This window comes from Nomascus leucogenys, chromosome 6 (assembly GCF_006542625.1).
Source record: "Nomascus leucogenys isolate Asia chromosome 6, Asia_NLE_v1, whole genome shotgun sequence".
Lineage (NCBI taxonomy): Eukaryota > Metazoa > Chordata > Mammalia > Primates > Hylobatidae > Nomascus > Nomascus leucogenys.
This window is the reverse complement of record NC_044386.1, coordinates 55,921,211-55,940,141: the sequence shown is the minus strand read 5'-3', so window position 1 is coordinate 55,940,141 and position 18,931 is coordinate 55,921,211. Positions and strand designations below refer to the sequence as shown.

Genomic DNA, 18,931 nt, shown 5'->3' with positions numbered 1-18,931 from the left:
TACGCTTTTAGAAGGGTTGGCTTTCCCTCAGGCCTTGGCTATCAGCGCTCCCCTCTTAGGGGGTTCTACCTCCTACTCCCCAAACCTCTAAACTCCTCACAAGCGCCAGGGGTGGCCAAGAGCGACCGGGGTCGGCAGGTACGGAAGACCGCGGCGAGCGGCAGGGGGCGCCAGCGCCCGCGTTCGGCCGCTTCACGTCAGCGGCACAATGTCCTGCAGGGGGCGCCCGGGAGCCGCGTGTCCAACGGGGAAAGCGAGTCAGGTACCTCGCGCTCCCCGCCCCAGGCGCGTGACCAGAGCGTGCTGACCCGGCCCACCCGGGGCGGTTGTGGTCGCTATATATAAGGTGAGGAGGCCGCCGGCCCGTTCGGTTCCGGGCGTTACCATCGTCCGTGCGCACCGCTCCGCGTCCAGGTGAGTCTTCCATCTGCAGAGACGCGGACGCGCCGGCCCGCAGTTGGCCTGCGGAGCGCGGTGGACGGTTTGGCGCCCACCAGGCGATCAATACTTTGGATTTTTAATTTCTAGATTTGGCAGTTCTTCGCTGAAGTCATCATGAGCTTTTTCCAACTCCTGATGAAAAGGAAGGAAGTAAGTTTTAAAAACAATTGAAAATCTTGACTAAAGTTTTAATTTTTAAAGATGAAAAGATGGCACAGATTTTGAAAAAAGTATAAAATAAATATAGCTGTTTTGCTGTATTTCAAATGTTTCATATTGAAGTGTCCGAATGTGTCCCCTCCACCTGTTATCTGTTAGCTCATTCCCTTGGTGGTGTTCGTGAGTGTGGCGGCGGGTGGAGCCTCATCTTTCGCTGTGTATTCTCTTTGGAAAACCGATGTGATGTAAGTAGGTCTCAATTTATAAAAACGTTTTTGGCAGTGTTTGGATGACCTTTAGTTTATGAAATGTGTAAGTTTCCTATTTTTTTCCCATGGATAAGAATGCCAAATTGTGAACTGGGAGTCAGCGTTAAAAAGCATCTTTTATCAGAAAACTCCTATGATATTGTCTACCAATGGGTCAGAAAATGAAAATGAAAAAAAAAATTAAAAAAAAAAAAACAAAGACAAAAAATTTAAAAACCGGCCGGGCGCGGTGGCTCAAGCCTGTAATCCCAGCACTTTGGGAGGCCGAGGCGGGCAGATCACGAGGTCAGGAGATCGAGACCATGGTGAAACCCCGTGTCTACTAAAAATACAAAAAATTAGCCGGACGTGTTGGCGGGCGCCTGTAGTCCCAGCTACTCGAGAGGCTGAGGCAGGAGAATGGCGTGAACCTGGGAGAGGGAGCTTGCAGTGAGCCGAGAACGCGCCACTGCACTCCAGCCTGGGGGACAGAGCAAGACTCCGTCTAAAAAAAAAAAAAAAAAAAAAAAAAAAAATTAACCCATGATATTAATCAAATTAGTTTATTTCTTGTGTTCTTTTACCCATTGGCCGTTCTCCACTCTCCGGCAGTGAAGTAAAGCTTGTTTTTTTTTGTTTAAGTTTTGAAATTTAAAGTTCTTCAGTGGTTTTGGGAGATATATATCATAAAACAATCATTTTAATTAAAATTTTAAATTTTAGCTTATTAGATTTTTACTAATGTGGTAGAATTGATAGATTCAGTTGTCTATGGCGAACCTAATCTCAACTTTGGGTAGAAGAAAGTAAAAAACAAAAACATGTATCCTGGAATATGAGGAAAAGATAAACTTGAAACTGATGGAGGCTGGTGCAGGGCTGGAGAGGGCAGTCCTCTAACCCGCTGGCAGAGGGGCCTAGAGCCCTGGAGTTCACCACCTTCGGAGTTCAACCTGCCCCTCCCACAGACTGAGATAAGAACATTATTGCATGTCCTTAGCTTAGCAGTTCTGCTCCCATGGTTATTTGGTTTGTGGGATCCTTCCCCAATGTAGCCCAATCAAGAGAATATGGACCTCCTACCCTTTAGAGGAACTGATGCTTAATGTTTGAGCCACACCATGAAACCCTTAGAGAATTTTCCATCAATTTTAGTTACTACTGATGGTTCCTGATCATTAGCAGACAAATGCCTTAGTATGAGACTGGTTTTGTCCCTAGCATGTTTATAGACCCAGTATCAGTGTTGGTTTAAATTCACATACTTTAATGTTTAATTGGCTTTGTTTAATTTTAGCCTTGATCGAAAAAGAAATCCAGAACCTTGGGAAACTGTGGACCCTACTATACCTCAAAAGGTATTGTTAAATTAAAAATAAATGATTTCCATTTTGCCCAAACCTTAGCACCTTAGTTAGCAAAATAGATTTAATACCTTAGCCTTATTGTGTAACTTAGATCAATTGTGCCTTCATCGAGTAATTAAAGTGAGGAGATTTTGAGAGCCTACTCTATGCCAGGAGCGTTGTCCATCCACTCCTGAGAAGCATATACACTTTTGGAACTTATGGCTCACATAGTACCTGGCAAACTTAAAAATCTGGATACCGGCCAGGCACGGTGTCTCACACCTGTAATGCCAACCCTTTGGGAGGCCGAGGCAGGTGGATCACTTGAAGTCAGGAGTTCGAGACCAGCTTGGCCAACATGGTGAAATTCCATCTTTACTAAAAATACAAAAATTAGCTGGGTGTAGTGGCACGCACCTGTAAACCCAGCTACTGGAGAGACTGAGGCACGAAAATTGCTTGAACCTGGGAGGCAGAGGCTTCAGTGAGTTGCAATTGTGCCACTGCACTCCAGCCTGGGCAACACAGCAAGACTGTCTTAAAAAAAAAAAAATCTGGATACTGCTAAGTGACAGGGCACATGTGTTTGATCTTTCCCTCTGATCCCATAACACTTAGGAACCCAAGGGCTTTTTAAAAAGATGGACGGATAGAAACCAGCTCACATTACTATTTTGTGCATGTTTTAGTTATGGAAAGAGGTAGGTACAAACACAATGGTGATGCTTTTTCTAAAGGGGAGTGTGGACAAATCCGAAAGAGGGACATGCAAATGAAAGTCAAATTTTAGGCCGGGCGCGGTGGCTCATGCCTGTAATCCCAGCACTTTGGGAGGCCGAGGCGGGCGGATCATGAGGTCAGGAGATCGAGACTATTCTGGCTAACACAGTGAAACCCCGTCTCTACTAAAAATACAAAAAATTAGCCGGGCGAGGTGGCGGGCGCCTGTAGTCCCAGCTACTGGGGAGGCTGAGGCAGGAGAATGGCGTGAACCCCGGGGGGTGGAGCCTGCAGTGAGCCAAGATCGCGCCACTGCACTCCAGTCTGGGCGACAGCGAGACTCTGTCTCAAAAAAAAAAAAAAAAAAAAAAGAAAGTCAAATTTTTAACAAAAGGGTTTTTTTTCCTTTTTTCCCTTCAGCTTATAACAATCAACCAACAGTGGAAACCCATTGAAGAGTTGCAAAAGGTCCAAAGAGTGACCAAATGACCAGCCCTCGCTTCTTTCTTCTGAAGAGTACTCTATAAATCTAGTGGAAACATTTGTGCACAAACTAGATTCTGGACACCAGTGTGCGGAAATGCTTCTGCTACATTTTTAGGGTTTGTCTACATTTTTTGGGCGCTGGATAAGGAATTAAAGGAGTGCAGCAATAACTGCACTGTCTAAAAGTTTGTGCTTATTTTCTTGTAAATTTGAATATTGCATATTGAAATTTTTTATGATCTATGAATATTTTTCTTAAAATTTACAAAGCTTTGTAAATTAGATTGTCTTTAATAAAATGCCATTTGTGCAAGATTTCTCAAAGTTTAGATATATATTTAAATGGAAAAGAAAACATTTTTATAGGAGAAAAATACATTTGAACCATGAAATTTCATCTTTTAAATAACATCCAGTACAGATTTCTGCATAAGCTTTTTTTTCCAAGTTCATTCATTCACTAGTAGTTTATTGAGCACCTACTATTTGCAGTATAGCTAACGAAGCCAGAATTTGGTGGGATATGAATAAAAGATGGTAAGTACAATGAGGAAAATGAAGTGGGGATGAGGTTGGAGACTCTCATGAGGATTGACCTTGGAGGAAGTGCTGGGATTCTGGAGGTGAATTGGAATGCAAGGCATACTGAGATCTGCCCTAAAGATGCCAAGCCAGGCCGGGCGCGGTGGCTCACGCCTGTAATCCCAGCACTTTGGGAGGCTGAGGCGGGCGGATCACGAAGTCAGGAGATCAAGACCATCCTGGCTAACATGGTGAAACCCCGTCTCTACTAAAAATACAAAAAATTAGCCGGGCGTGGTGGCAGGCACCTGTAGTCCCAGCTACTCGGGAGGCTAAGGCAGGAGAATGGCGTGAACCTGGGAGGTGGAGCTTGCAGTGAGCCGAGATCACGCCACTGCACTCTAGCCTGGGTGACAGAGTGAGACTCCGTCTCAAAAAAAAAAACAAAATGCCAAGCCATACTGTGATGTTCTTGTGGGGACTAGGGAGGGGAAAATGAGGAGCCTTGCCAGCGCTCTTCAGGGTTTGGGGCTACTCTTCTCTCTGGCCAATGGTAACGTGAAGGCTGAAGATACATTCATATCCAACATGCCCCTGGGCTCCCCTGCCTGTCCCTAAAAATAAGAAGAAAGTTGCTTTTCATTAACTTTTTTTAAAAAAATGGAGATATAATTCACATGTCATAGTATTCACCCATTTAAATTGCACAATTCAGTGGTTTTTAGCGTATTCACCAAGTTGTGCAACCATCTCCATCTAATTTCAGAACATTTTCCTCACCCCAGAAAGAACTCTGTACCATTAGCAGTCATTTCCCTAGTCCCAACCCGTCTGCTCCCAGCCCCAGGGAAATACTAATAAACTGTCTCTATGGATATGCCCATTCTGGACATCTCATGTAAATGGAATCAGGCAATATGTGACCTTTGGGTTTGGCTCCTTTAACTTGGTATAGTGTTTTTAAGAGTCATCTCTGTTGTACCATGTTTATATTATCAGTATTTCATTACTTTTTCTGACAGTACTCTTCCAATGTAAGGATATGCCATTTTTGTTCATTGGTAAGTTGATAAACATTTGGGTTGTTTCTACTTTTTGGCTATTATGAATAATGCTGCTATGAACAGCCATGTGCAAATTTTTGTGTGGCCATATATTTTTGGTTCTCCTAAGCAGGTACCTAAGTTCGTTAACTTTTTTTTTTTTTTTTTTGAGACGGGGTCTTACTGTGTCACCCAGACTAGACAGGCTGGAGTGCAGTGGCACCATCTCACAACCTCTGCCTCCTGGGCTCAAGCAATTCTCATGCCTCAGCCTCCCGAGTAGCTGGGATTACAGGCATGCGCCACCACCACACCTGGCTAATTTTTGTATTTTTAGTAGAGGCAGGGTTTTGCCATGTTGGCCAGGCTGGTCTTGAACTCCTGACCTCAAGTGATCCACCTGCCTGATCACTTGAGGAAAGGAGTGATTCCTTCCCTCCCCATTGGATCATGGCTAACACCCCTATAACAAAAGACAGGTTAACCAGAAAAAGCATAACAAACTTATAGTTTTACTTGACATAGTAGCCTTCAGAATGAAGACCCAAAGATATAGGGAAAACTGTTCATTTTTATGCTTATGTTCAATGAAAAGTCGATGTAGAAATATGACTGGACATGTAGAAATATGGACAACAAGGATATGGTCCTAATGCTATCAGAATAGACTGCATGGGGAAGCTCACCAAGGCCTGTCTGCAGCATTTCCTCCTGCCAGGTGGGGGTAGGATCCCTCTGGAATGAGTGTCTTAATTTCTTTATGGCCAGCTGTTACATAGAAAGGTGGGGGAAATTTAAGAGCAATATATTTAGGTTTTATGGCTGGCTTTCAGGAAAAGGGATTCTAGCTTCTATGGCCGGTCTTGGAGAAGAGGAATTCTAGTTTCTATGGTTCACCTGGGGAAGAATCAGGGGCAACAGACAGGAGAGCAGAGAAATTTTGCTTCTGCGGCCTTCATTCGGGGTATCATTTTTTGGGCTCCAGCTTTACCCTCACAGCAATAAAAAATAACTAGGTTTTGCCAGGAACTTGGCAACTCTGAGAGGATTAAAGCAAGACTGCTGCCAACTTCTGTTGCTTCCTTATCACCTTAAGTCGTCTCAGATGAAAGTCTGAGAGTTGACCTCAAGGAATTACACGTAGCAATTGGGAAGCACATTTTTATTTGCTTAAGCTTCTAAAGTCGAATGTAATATCATTTGCACAAATAAAAATTAACAGTTCGTCAACTAAGAGAGCAAAGTATAGAGTGTTTTTCAAGGGATGACTGTGGCTTTCAACTTACAAACCTCATTAAAATGTGGTGTGAACATGGCAATGGGAGGTACTCTTCTGCAGGTTTAGGAAGGAGAGGCCAAAAGCAATGTTGATGCTTAAATTTCAAAAGATTTGGGTTTTGTTGTTTTGTTCTTAGCATTTCCCTCATTTTATTTTGAAATTTTTCAAATATGCAGAGAAGTTGAAAGATAGATACTCACACTTCTTATCAATTAACATTTTGCCACATTTGCTGTATCTCCCTGTATATGTATGCTTTTCAAAAATTAACTCGTTGAGGCCAGGTGCAGTGGCTCATGCCTGTAATCCCAACACTTTGGGAGGCTGAGGCGGGCAGATGGCTTGAGCCCAGGAGTTTGAGACCAGTGTGGACAACATGGTGAAACATCTCCACTAAAAATGCAAACATTAGCCAGGTGTGGTGGCACACACCTGTGGTCCCAGCTACTTGGGAGGATCACCTGACCCTGGGAGGTCAAGGCTGCAGAGAGTCTTGATCTCATGCCACTGCACTCCAGCCTGGGCAACCCAAGTGAGACACTGTCTCAAAAGAAAAAAAAAAAAAAGTGTTGAGAACAAGTTACAGACATAAGGCTTTTTTCCCTAAAAATTTAAGCATGTACTCACTGCCTAAGATAAAGGACATTCTAGCTGACTAGAATACCATCATCATCCCTAAGAAAGTTAACATTAATTCAATAATATCACCTATCATAAATATGATAGTAATATCATAAATATCACTTTTTTCCTCTAATTGTCTCAAAAATATCCTTTATATCTGTATTTTAAAATCCAGAATCATCTAATCCAAGGTTTACTTGTTGCATTTGTCTAAGTTGTACTGAGTACTTGACTGACTTGTGGTCATGAAAATGACTCCAAATCAGCTTTTACAGAACAGCCATCTGTACAGATAATGAGAACATTATCCGGATAACATTCTCTTACATGCAGACTTTACAATTTTTTATTTACAATCTAATAATGATGTATTTTCATGTAGTTTATAAGAGGTTGTACAATTGATGGGCACTCACTGTGTGCTAGACGCTGTGCTGGCCTTGAGGCTCTGACAGCTTAGGAAAGGGAGACACACATGTAAACAGCATGAGAGCAGCGCCAGGACAATAAAGCAAGGACAGGAGTAAGCACGTGGTATGAAGGAAAGCTTCCCAAAGAAGGTGGATCCCTGAAAGTCTACTTGGGCTAATTTCATTTTTTTTTTTTTTTTTTTTTGAGACAGAGTCTCGCTCTGTCGCCCAGGCTGGAGTGCAGTGGCGCAATCTCAGCTCACTGCAAGCTCCGCCTCCCGGGTTCACACCATTCTCCTGCCTCAGCCTCTCCGAGTAGCTGGGACTACAGGCGCCCGCCACCATGCCTGGCTAATTTTTTTGTATTTTTAGTAGAGACAGGGTTTCACCGTGGTCTCGCTCTCCTGACCTCGTGATCCGCCCACCTCGGCCTCCCAAAGTGCTGGGATTACAAGCGTGAGCCACCGCGCCCGGCTTGGGCTAATTTCTTGAAAAAAAAAAAAAAAAAACATCATCATCACAAGTCAGCAAGGCAATTGAAGTAGAGGCACATTTTTACCAAGACAGAGCCACCTAAAGTAGCATGATGTCTCTTGGAAACTTGGAGTAGATTAATACAGGGATTTTTTTTTTTTTTTTTGAGACAGGGTCTCACTTTCGTTGCCCAGGCTGGAGTGCAGTGGTGCAATTACAGCTCACTGCAGCCTCGACCTCCCCAGCTCAAGTGATCCTCCCACCTCAGCCTCCTAAGTAGCTGGGACTACAGGCTAGAGACTGAGTTTCGGCATGTTGGCCAGGCTGGCCTCAAACTCCTCGCATCAAGCAATCCTCCTGCCTTCGCCTCTGAAATTGCTGGGATTACAGGCATAAGCCATCCTACCTGACCAATACAGAGAATTTTTAATATTAAGAGAGATAATTGGAGAAAAAGAAGTAGGTGGAATGTGTAGGACATTTGTGCTATTATCTTGCAGGCACAAAGGAACCAGAAAAGGATTTTACGTTGAGGGAGGAGGTAATAGTCTACTGCCAGGGGTGTCCAATCTTTTGGCTTCCCTGGGCCACATTGGAAGAAGAATATTCTTGGGCCACACATAAAATACACTAACAAAATCGCAAAAAAAAAAAAAAAACAACTCAATGTTTTAAGAAAGTTTACAAATTTGTGCTGGGTCACATTCGAAGCTGTCCTGGGCCGCATGCAGCCTGAAGGAATCAGGTTGGACAAGCTTGGTCTACTCAATGGGGAGTTGGCAACAGCAACTGGAGGCAGATGCAGACAATGTGTGCTGAAAGGAACTTTGGTTGTAGGCCAGAGACCAGTTGCTGCCATGGTGCAGGGGTCAATGATGAGGGCCATGACTAACCAAAGCCGTGGTGGAGGGGATAAAAGAAAGGATGCGTTTGCAAGAAATTGGGGAGAAATAAATGGCAGAACCTCATTAAATGAAGACTCACTGGATGCAGCTGGGGATGTTCACAATGACTCCCAGATTTCTCACCTGCAGGGTTGGGTGGCTGGTGGTGCCAACATAGAAATGCAGGAGAGCCGGGCGCAGTGGCTCACGCCTATAATCCCAGCACTTTGGGAGGCTGAGATGGGTGGATCACGAGGTCAGGAGTTCAAGACCAGCCTGACCAACATGGTGAAATCCCGTCTCTACCAAAACTACAAAAATTAACCAGGCCTGGTGGTGCGTGTCTGTAATCCCAGCTACTCGGGAGGCTGAGACAGGAGAATCGCTTGAACCCAGGAGGTGGAGGTTGCAGGAGAGAGATCACACCATTGCACTCCAGCCTGGGCAACAGAGTGAGACTCCATCTCAAAAAATAAAAAAAAAATAAATAAAATTTAAAAATTAAAAAGAGATGCAGGAGAAAAAGCTGGAATGTGGGGAGGAGTGGATAAAGAAGAAAATAAGTTAGGCTTTGGAATTGTTCGCTGGAGAGCCCAGAGAGCCATCTAGATGCTACACCTGGAAATAGGTTAAAGGGTGGTAAAACCAGGGGCATGGACGAGATGGCCTACGGAGGGCTTCTAGAGTGAAATGAAGACTGAAATGAAGACTATAAGAGGCAGGCAGAGAAAGAGGATCCGTCTATGATGGGGATTGAGGAGAGATCGATAGGGAAGGAGGAGAGATGTGGTGTGGAGGAGCCCAGAGAGGAGGAAGTGCTTTTCCCAGTCAGGAGGCTGCTGCTGGTTGCAATGAAACCAAAGCCCAGAGTCCTTCCAGTTTTATGGTGTTGAGCTTTAAGCAAACATCTGTAATTCTCTTTTACATACAAATCAAATATTATGCTTTCCGAGCAAAAAAGTTAATATCACATTCCACATCACTAGAAACTGGAGAGCTTATCATTTTTCATTTTCTTGAAGAAATTATTTTACATTTTAGTTGAGACTTTGTGGTAGAGAATGAAATTACAGGCTCAGAAATCAGGCTGCTCTGCCACTTACTTCGTTGCTTTGGAAAAGCCTCAGGTTCCTCAACTGTAAAACTGGGCCAGTGGGGCCGGGTGCGGTGGCTCATGCCTGTAATCCCAGCACTTTGGAAGGCTGAGGCTGGGTCACTTGAGCTCGGGAGCTATTAGACATAGGTTTGTGGGGAAAAGAAAGAGAGATCAGATTGTTACTGTGTCTGTGTAGAAAGAAGTAGACATAGGAGACTCCATTTTGTTCTGTACTAAGAGAAATTCTTCTGCCTTGAGATGCTGTTAATCTATAACCTTACCCCCAACCTGAAACATGTGCTGTGTCAACTCAGGGTTAAATGGATTAAGGGCTGTGCAAGATGTGCTTTGTTAAACAGATGCTTGAAGGCAGCATGGATCCCTAATCTCAAGTACCCAGGGACACAAAAACTGCGGAAGGCTGCAGGGACCTCTGCCTAGGAAAGCCAGGTATTGTCCAAGGTTTCTCCCCATGTGATAGTCTGAAATATGGCCTCGTGGGAAGGGAAAGACCTGACCGTCCCCCAGCCCGACACCGTATAGGGTCTGTGTTGAGGAGGATTAGTACAAGAGGAAGGAATGTCTCTTTGCAGTTGAGACAAGAAGAAGGCATCTGTCTCCTGCCCGTCCCTGGGCAATGGAATGTCTCGGTATAAAACCCGATTGTATGTTCCATCTACTGAGATGGGGGAAAACCGCCTTAGGGCTGGAGGTGGGACATGCGGGCAGCAATACTGCTCTGTAAGGCATTGAGATGTTTATGTGTATGCATATCTAAAGCACAGCACTTAATTCTTTACCTTGTCTATGATGCAGAGAGCTTTGTTCACGTGTTTATCTGCTGAACTTCTCTCCACTATTATCCCAGTCTCAGCTCACTGCAACCTCTGCCTTCTCGGTTCAAGTGATTCTTCTGCCTCAGCCTCCCGAGTAGCTGGGACTACAGGCATGCGCCACCACGCCCGGCTAATTTTTGTATTTTTAGTAGAGACGAGGTTTCACCAAGTTGATTAGGCTGGTCTTAAACTCCTGATCCTAAAACTGCTGTATGTGTTTAGGATTACATTCCATGAGTGGTAGCATTGCCTGTTTCAAATCCATGCATACCCTGCTCTGTTTGAAATCTATGCATACCCGGGGACTCCAGCCCACCTTTGGTTCACAACGCTCCAGTTACAAACCTTTTAGAGAGAGTGCACACACAGCTGTAGATAAATGCATCCCATATTCACTCTCACCTACATAGATACCTAGCTTAAAAACCCCTGCACACATAACACATATAGATGATCTCACAACCAGAAAAGACATAACAAAAACATACATATCTCCTTAGAAATAAGGCCCGGCACGGTGGCTCACAATCAGTAATCCCAGCACTGTGGGAGGCCGAAGTGGGCAGATCACTGGAGCCCAGGAGTTTGAGACCAGCCTGGCCAACATAGGGAAACCCCATCTCTACTAAAAATACAAAAAACTAGCTGGGCGTGTTGGCGCATACCTGTAATCCCAGCTACTCGGGAGGCTGAGAATTGCTTGAACCCAGGAGGTGGAGGTTGCAGTGAGCCGAGATTGCACCGCTGCACTCCAGCCTGGGTGAGAAAGCGAGACTATTGTCTCAAAAAATAAATAAATATGCATATTTTAGTAATTACATATATTTTCACATTCAAAAGTAATGGTCTGTGGTTTGAATAAGGAAATGAAGTTGAGTGCATGTACCTAAGATAGCGGTAGGAATTTTTGACCTAAAGAAGGACACTGAGGCAAAATTAACAGAGAGAGTTTATTGGGGCCAAGGTTGAGAACTGCAGCCCGGGACACACTTCCCTGTTGCTTTGCAGAGTGCTCCCACCAGGGTTTGCTGCAAGCAGGTTTTTAAGGGCAAAAGGGAACAAAAGGTGGTCTGACAACGTTGTTTGACAGGAGTACTCACTGGTTTATAGAAACAACACTGATTAATGATTAACTGTACATTGTTGAACTATAGGGTATGCACGATGGCGTCCAGTGTATGGCATTTTATGGCTGCCTGGCGTTAGTCTAGAGCCCACATAGCTAATGGCTTCAAGAGGTAGTCACTTAGCTCAGGGACGTGACTGCTGTCACACTCTGTCACATTTCAATGCCTCTCTGGGCCCGATAACTAAAGCATTCCTCAGATAAAAGTTTATTTTCTTTCTCAGAATGGAATCAGTTTTTCTAGTATGATTGTCCCTTAAAATGTCTTTTCCCCATGCTTAGAAAATTGCCTCAGATACGGAGCTTGCAGTGAGCCGAGATCGTGCCATTGCACTCCAGCCCTGGCCAACAACAGCGAGACTCTGTCTCAAAAAAATAAAAAAATAAGGCCAGTCGTGGTGGCTCATGTCTGTAATCCCAGCACTTTGGGAGGCCGAGGCGGGTGGATCACCTGAGGTCAGGAGTTTGAGACCAGCCTGGCCAACATGGTGAATCCCTGTCCCTGCTGAAAATACAAAAATTAGCTGGGCGTGGTGGTGCATGCCTGTAATCCTAGCTACTCAGGAGGCTGAGGCAGGAGAACTGCTTGAGCCCAGAAGGTGGAGGTTGCAGTGAGCCAAGATTGCGCCACTGTGCTCCAGCCTGGGCAACAGAGTGAGACTTGGTCTCAAAAACAAAAACAAAAACAAACTCAACTGTTTTGTATTTACATCAAGTAATATATATGATGTTTTCTAAAGTGTGTAATCACAAAGTTGATACTATTTCTTGGTGTATATTAAGCCTCTATTGCTGCAGGGAAGTTAACCTGACTTATAATGTCTTTGGTTATCCGAATTCTCCTTAACAAAAATGAGAAATGGATTTGAGAAATGAACTAATACCACAAGGCAAATGTTACCTATTGTTTGCATATTAATTTGGAGACTATTTCATTGAGTCAACCACTGTATGTTTCCCACATTTTAATCGTGCCGGATTTTTTAAAAAGTAGTGCCATTTGCTTTTAAAATTATTAAATTAAAAAATAATAATGTTTAATTACATTAAATTAAATTTAATTGAGTTAAAATAGCATTTTAATTTAATAATTAAAAATTACTATTTTAAATTGAGATGTAGTTTAGATACAATAAAATGAACAGGCCTCAGTTGTTCAGTTTAAGGAAGAATTTTGATGGAATAGTCATGCAAAACTAGCTGTGGAATGTTTCTATCACTCCAGAGAGTTCTCTTGTGGTGCCATTTAAAAGGATGAATTTTATGTGAATTATGTCTCCTCCCCCCGCCCCACACACACAAATTTGACCCACATTTACTTGCTGTGTCACTTCCAGAAATAACAGGTTAGCATAATTTTTTAATACCATATAAAGTACCTGACTGTTCTGTGTGGGAAACCCGTGAAGGGAGAAGAAAAGACACACACACAATACCTCTAAGGGTAAACAACATTTATCCCATGTAAATGGCAATGCAGATATAATAAGCAAATGATATAATAAGAAACAGATAATAAGCAGATTGATATAATAAGCAAATTGCAATGGGAAGGGAAGAAGGGAAAAGATATTTACACTTACCAGACTATGAAGGATTCACCACCAGACAGGAAGCAACAGCCTGGGCTCCACAGTCGGCCACTCGTCTGTGCACAGACGAGGAGGGGTCTCATGAAGCTTAGGCGCAGTCTGGAACTCTAGCTCTTTTTCTAACTAGTTTTTTGGCATGAGGCCCAGTCATGAGGGCCCTTCATGACTGAGCTCAAGGAACACAAAAAGGTGAACTTGTTTTGCGATTGTCTATTGTTTTTCAATAACTAACGTATAGGAATAGATTGAAATAGAGATTTCTCCGAAACAGTGCTGGATGAATGCCTCAAGGGGCTCACACAACCTGTTCCGGGAACTGGTGATCATTGTTTTTGTCCATGTTTAATTGAATTCAAATTTAATATGTAACTTTTCCTCCACACCAACCCCATATATAACATTCAATTTACTTTTTCCCTAAAACAGAAAATTGGGAGTTCCTGAACATTGTAAGAAATACACCAGCCGGGCACGGTGGTTCACACCTGTAATCCCAGCACTTTGGGAGGCTGAGGCGGGTGGATCACCTGAGGTCAGGAGTTCGAGATCAGCCTGGCCAAAAGGATGAAACCCCATCTCTATTAAAAATACAAAAAATTAGCCGGGTGTGGTGGCATGACCTGTAATCCCAGCTACTCGGAGGCTGAGGCAGGAGAATCACTTGAACCCGGGAGGCAGAGGTTGCAGTGACCCGAGATCATGCCACTGCACCCCAGCCTGGGCAACAAGAGCGAAACTAAAAAAAAAAAGAAAGAAAATACACCAAAGCCAGTTGGGCCAGGCCGTGATTCGGTCTACCACTGCAGTGACAATAAATAGGCTTCCCTGGGCTCTGGGGAACGGAGGAGGACATTGAGTTTACCTAGTGTCTAAGCGATGTAAATTTATCCCCCACAGAGGAAGGACCTGGCCTGAATGCAAGAGTTACCACAGCAACAAGACTATCCTGGCAATAAATCCCCTCCAGGGCAAGGCTGCAACCGATTGAGGCAGCAGTGTGCAGTTGACCCCACAGCTAGATTATCACCATATGCTTCACAGACTCCTCCTCCACTGGTAAATGTCAGAGCTAACCCAGAGAGCAGGGAACCCTCCATGCCACCAGATCAAAGCCTCCCAAGCCATACTAGGAATCTGGCTAATTCTCTCCTGAGAACGGCAATTCTCAAACCTTAGCTGTGAGTCAGAATCCTGGGAGGCATGTTAAGATGTGGGCTGCTTGGCCCTAACTCCAAAGTTGTTGCTTCAGTAGTCAGGGCTGAGATCCAAGTGTTTGGGTTTCAAACAAGTTCAGGTGAAGCTGATGCTCCTGGTCTGGGGACCACACTTTTTTTTATTTATTTAAAAAAATTCTTTAATTTTTTTTTTTTTTTTTTTTTTTTTTCTGAGACAGGGTCTTACTCTGTCAGCCAGGCTGGAGGGCAGTGGCCTGATCATAGCTCACTGCAGCCTCGAACTCCTAGGCTCAAGCGATCCTCCCACCTCAGCCTCCTGAGTAGCTGGGACTGCGGGCGTGCACCAGCATACCCAGCTAATTGTTTTAAAATATTTTTTAGAGACAGGGGTCTCACTATGTTGCCCAGGCTGGTCTTGAACTCTGGGTCTCAATCTATCCTCCAACCTCAGCCTCCCAAAGTGCTGGGATTACAGGCATGAGCCACTGCACCTGCCTGGGACCGCACTTTGAGAAAGTGCTAAACCCTTGGTGCTAAAGCTTTCTACTCCTTATAACATTTGGTGCTTGAGAATTCTCACACAGTCAGTAATATTCTAGGACAGTCCTGACCTACCAGTCATAGTCGTGCTATCTGGAGAGCAGGATCAAGCCAGGCATGGAAGACCCAAGGGTGGGAATGCCTCTCCCAGCCAGGCTGCTCCGGCCACTGTTCAGACACACTAACCCCAGCACCCTAACCTGAGAAGCAGTGGGATTTATCAGGTGTATAGATAGCTGCATGTGCATTTGTGAACACTGTGTGGGTAGCAGAGATGACAGTTCTCACCAGCCATGTCAGAAGAGTCTGGTGATGGTTCTACCAGTGACAATCTCACATGAATTCAGTGACTCAGTGGGCCAGGACCAAGCAGACAGGTTAGCACATGGATCCAGGCTCTGCCAATCAAAAGCTGTGTGACATGGGCAAATTTCCTTACTTCTCAGAACCTTGCTTTGCAAAGAATTCATTACTTTGCAAGGGTAAACCTATGGAGTAGGTCAGTATTTGGGAATGTGTTAAGTGAGATATTTCTTGCCTGCATCTTTTCCTTCATTCCGCTTCTCCCCTTTGACTTTAAGCTGGGAGCATTCCTTCCTTTGGGATGAGGACTGAGGTTTCGAGGACAGTCCTGCTCCCGGTGGAGTTGGTGGACTGGCAGCATCAGCATTACCTGAGAGGGAAGCAAATTCTGGGACCACAGCTCACATCCACTGAATCTCAATCTCAGTCTCTGGGGATGAGGCCCAGAAATCCGTTTTTTTTTTTTTTTTTTTTTTTGAGATGGAGTCTCACTCTGTCACCCAGGCTGGAGTGCAGTGGGGCAATCTTGGCTCACTGCAAGCTCCGCCTCCCGCGTTCACGCCATTCTCCTGCCTCAGCCTCCCAAGTAGCTGGGACTACGGGCTCCTGCCACCACGCCCAGCTAATTTTTTGTATTTTTAGTAGAGACGGGGTTTCACCATGTTAGCCAGGGTGGTCTCGATCTCCTGACCTCGTGATCCGCCCGCCTCGGCCTCCCAAAGTATTGGGATTACAGGCGTGAGCCACGGCGCCTGGCCAGAAATCTGTGTTTTAACACATAAACTCCTCAGGTTATTATACACAGGTAAAGACTAGACTGAGCAGCTCTGGCCTAGAACAAAAAAAGTTTCAATGCAGAGGCTTCAAAAGCCATAGCTGACAGCATGGTCTGAAAACCAGCGTGCATCTGTTGTATGCAGTATGTTGAGAAAGGGTTTATCTTTGGAGGCCAAAGCTTAGGAAACCAAGCACAGAGTTGATGTTATAAGCCATGGTATCAGGAAGCATTTGTGTTGAAGCCCTCTCTATCCCTAAAGGAAGAACAGTTGGATCAGTGGGAAGCAGAGCAGGACCAAATGGGGTGAGATTAGATCTTGGAGGACTTGCAGGGTACAGCCCCCTTCTCAGCCCACCAGGCCCTGGCTTGAAAAGGTTTACTGGGTGGGTCAGACTGTCCCCCAAGACTTGAAGTAAGAGAGTTCCAGCCAGAGGCACACAACTGAAGGAAAGAAAGGGCTGAGAGGCCATCACAGGGGCACCTGGCACTCCAATTTATAGAGGGAGTACAGGCGGAAAGGGAGCCAGTCCAGAGAAAGAACTGCGCAGAAAACCAGAAGGAAGCCGAGGCGGGACAGCACGGGTCCAGGGCTGGTGGGATTATTATTATGAGCCAGGAGCCCTGAAAAGCAGTGAGGGCAGCTTCAGAGGCAACGCGTGAGTGGGAACAGTCATCACCCTGTCCTAAGTGGTGAGAGACAGCATGGCCCATGTGATTCTTCTTGCTGGTCCGAGGGTAATTCCAGGCCTGCCTGTGATAACCTCACCCTGCGCTGATCCTGGGGAAGGTTCTATCTGGGTTTTGTCCCCTGCAGACCCATGGCTGTGGAGGAGCTGGCACTGAGGAGGGCATCCCCACAGGGCCCTCCGGCCCAGAAAGGGGCCTGGGAGGCACTTGGCTCCACTGCCCTGAGGGATTGGGCAACCTGGGTGTGTCCCCGCAGTTCCTGGAGAGGTGGCTCATTCCCTCCCTCCTCTCCAAAAACAAACTCAGACGCCCATGGTGAGGTCAGTTTCAGTTGAAGCTGCTTTGCATAAAAAACAAAACAAAACATCTCCTTCCTCTTGATGGGAATACTTACACCAAAAAGCTTTATGAACATATGGCTTTGACGGTTGGGAGGTCAGGAGATGGGGGTTTTCCTCTTGCTCTGCAGGACTTGGGGAAATCACTCACCAGCTAACATGTGTCAGTGCTCACCGTGCACCAGGCACCTTTGAATCCTCCCACAGCCCTTGAGGCTTTTTTAGTGAATGATGAGAGGCGGGTGCTTTGCCTGGCTGCCATGGCCCTGTAATCAGCAGAGCTGGGATTTGCGCCTGGGGGTTCAGGATGAAGCCAAGTGTTACAGCATTTCCGAGATCCTTCCCAGTGCCCAAACTTTTCACTTCTCTAGTTCTAAGTCACTGGCCATCTGACCATGGGAGACTATGGCTTAGGCTGGCCACACTTGTTCTAATCTTAGGGGCTAGGATGTCCCAGATGGCTGCAACCTGCCATGACCATGGGTAAACAGCTTCACTTGACCCTGAAGCTTCCTTTACAAGGAGAACAGGGCACGACCGCACAGCAGACACAGCAGACGCGTGGGTCTCACCACCAGCCTGGGTTTTTAAGGGCAGAGACCTTGTGTTCTCACTTTTGTATAACTGCCCCCGCTACCCCATGCTACAGAGTACATGGCACGTGGTAGGTCCTCCTTAAACGTTTCTGATTAAGCCTAGTGACAAATGCTTTTGCAAAGACACATACCACAGTTGAGCTCTGGATACTTACTCATGAGATTTCCAAGTATTCATTTCTTCGACAAATATTTATGTATGTACGTATGTATTTCATTTTTTAAATTACTTTTCTTGGGGGAGGGGGGCTTTCCAGCAAAACCCAGAAAGCCTGCTAGACAAATTCTAAAAGAGCTGTAACACTTCAACAAATATTTAGGTGAATGCCTACTGTCTGGCAGGCACACACCAGGTGATAAGTGATCCAATGGTGAGCAAAACGGTAGGTCCTCTTGGGGTTACAGTCTTGTGGGGGAAGAAATAAACTAATCAGTTCCCCAAATGCACATAAAATGACAGCTATGAGAAGGTGACTGAAGGAAAGGGTCACAGGACTGTGGAAGCGTAGGCAAGAGGCCTGCCTGGGCTTCAGGGAGGCATCCCTGAGGTGAAGGCTTGCACATTGATCCACCCACCTACCATCCAGTAGGGACCACATTCCAGAGAGACCGACCTTCCTTCCTTCCCGTCCTTCTTGTCCTTCCCGTACTTCCCGTCCTTCCCTTCCTTCTCTTCCTTCCTTCCTTCCATTTCTTTTGAGACAGGATCTCACTCTGTCTCCCAGGCTCAAGTGCAGCAGTGAGATCCAAGTTCACTGCAGTGTCGAACTCCTGGGCTCACACAATGCTCCTGCCTCAGCCTCCTGGGTAGCTGGGACTACAGGTGTGTGCCACCACGCCCAGATAATTTTTAAAAATTTATAGTAGAGACGAGGTCTCACTATGTTGCCCCAGCTGGTCTCGAACTCCTGGCCTCAAGCAGTCTCTGCCCAACTCTGCCTCCCAAAGTGCTGGGATTACAGATGTGATCCACTGTGCCTGGCCCACAGGAGCTCCTTTTCTAGTAGGCAGGTGGATCCTCTATGCAATGATAGAAATTAAATAAATGTCCATTCAAATTATTTGGAGGCCACACTGCACACCCATTCAGTTATCAAAAATAAATAAAAATATGAAACCTACCATTGACAAAGCTATAAGGAAATAGGTACAAATCATATATTGCTAGGAGCACTGCAACTTAGGTCAACTTTTTGGAGGACAACCTGGCAATAGGTAGCCAGAG

The 18,931-nt window shown here is 45.3% G+C and overlaps 1 protein-coding gene and 1 non-coding gene across 3 annotated transcripts; one reads left to right on the top strand and one right to left on the bottom strand.

Annotated features, from left to right (window-relative positions):
• Positions 1 to 287: 287 nt before the first annotated feature.
• C6H15orf48 (chromosome 6 C15orf48 homolog) lies at positions 288 to 3,831 on the top strand. Of its 2 annotated transcripts, XM_003266869.4 has the most exons (5): positions 288 to 414; positions 529 to 591; positions 760 to 845; positions 2,146 to 2,206; positions 3,338 to 3,718. In XM_003266869.4, exons 2-5 carry the CDS (start codon positions 556 to 558, stop codon positions 3,404 to 3,406), a joined length of 252 nt encoding a protein of 83 aa, XP_003266917.2. In that variant the 5' UTR covers positions 288 to 414; positions 529 to 555; the 3' UTR covers positions 3,407 to 3,718. The 2 variants fall into 2 exon arrangements, with proteins under 2 accessions (XP_003266917.2, XP_012363002.2); XM_012507548.2 differs by having other exon boundaries at positions 288 to 591; positions 3,338 to 3,831.
• Positions 3,832 to 17,950: 14,119 nt separating this feature from the next.
• Positions 17,951 to 18,012, bottom strand: LOC115835633. Its single transcript, XR_004030664.1, has one exon. It is a non-coding gene; the product is annotated as a U7 small nuclear RNA (small nuclear RNA).
• Between the last annotated feature and the right edge of the window lie 919 nt (positions 18,013 to 18,931).

Bases quoted from the DNA above. Each gene is read 5' to 3' on its own strand.
- C6H15orf48 (XM_012507548.2), top strand. From the start codon at position 556: ATGAGCTTTTTCCAACTCCTGATGAAAAGGAAGGAA. The intron at 592-759 runs GTAAGTTTTAAA...GTTATCTGTTAG, and splicing joins TCCTGATGAAAAGGAAGGAA to CTCATTCCCTTGGTGGTGTT. The intron at 846-2,145 runs GTAAGTAGGTCT...GTTTAATTTTAG, and splicing joins CTTTGGAAAACCGATGTGAT to CCTTGATCGAAAAAGAAATC.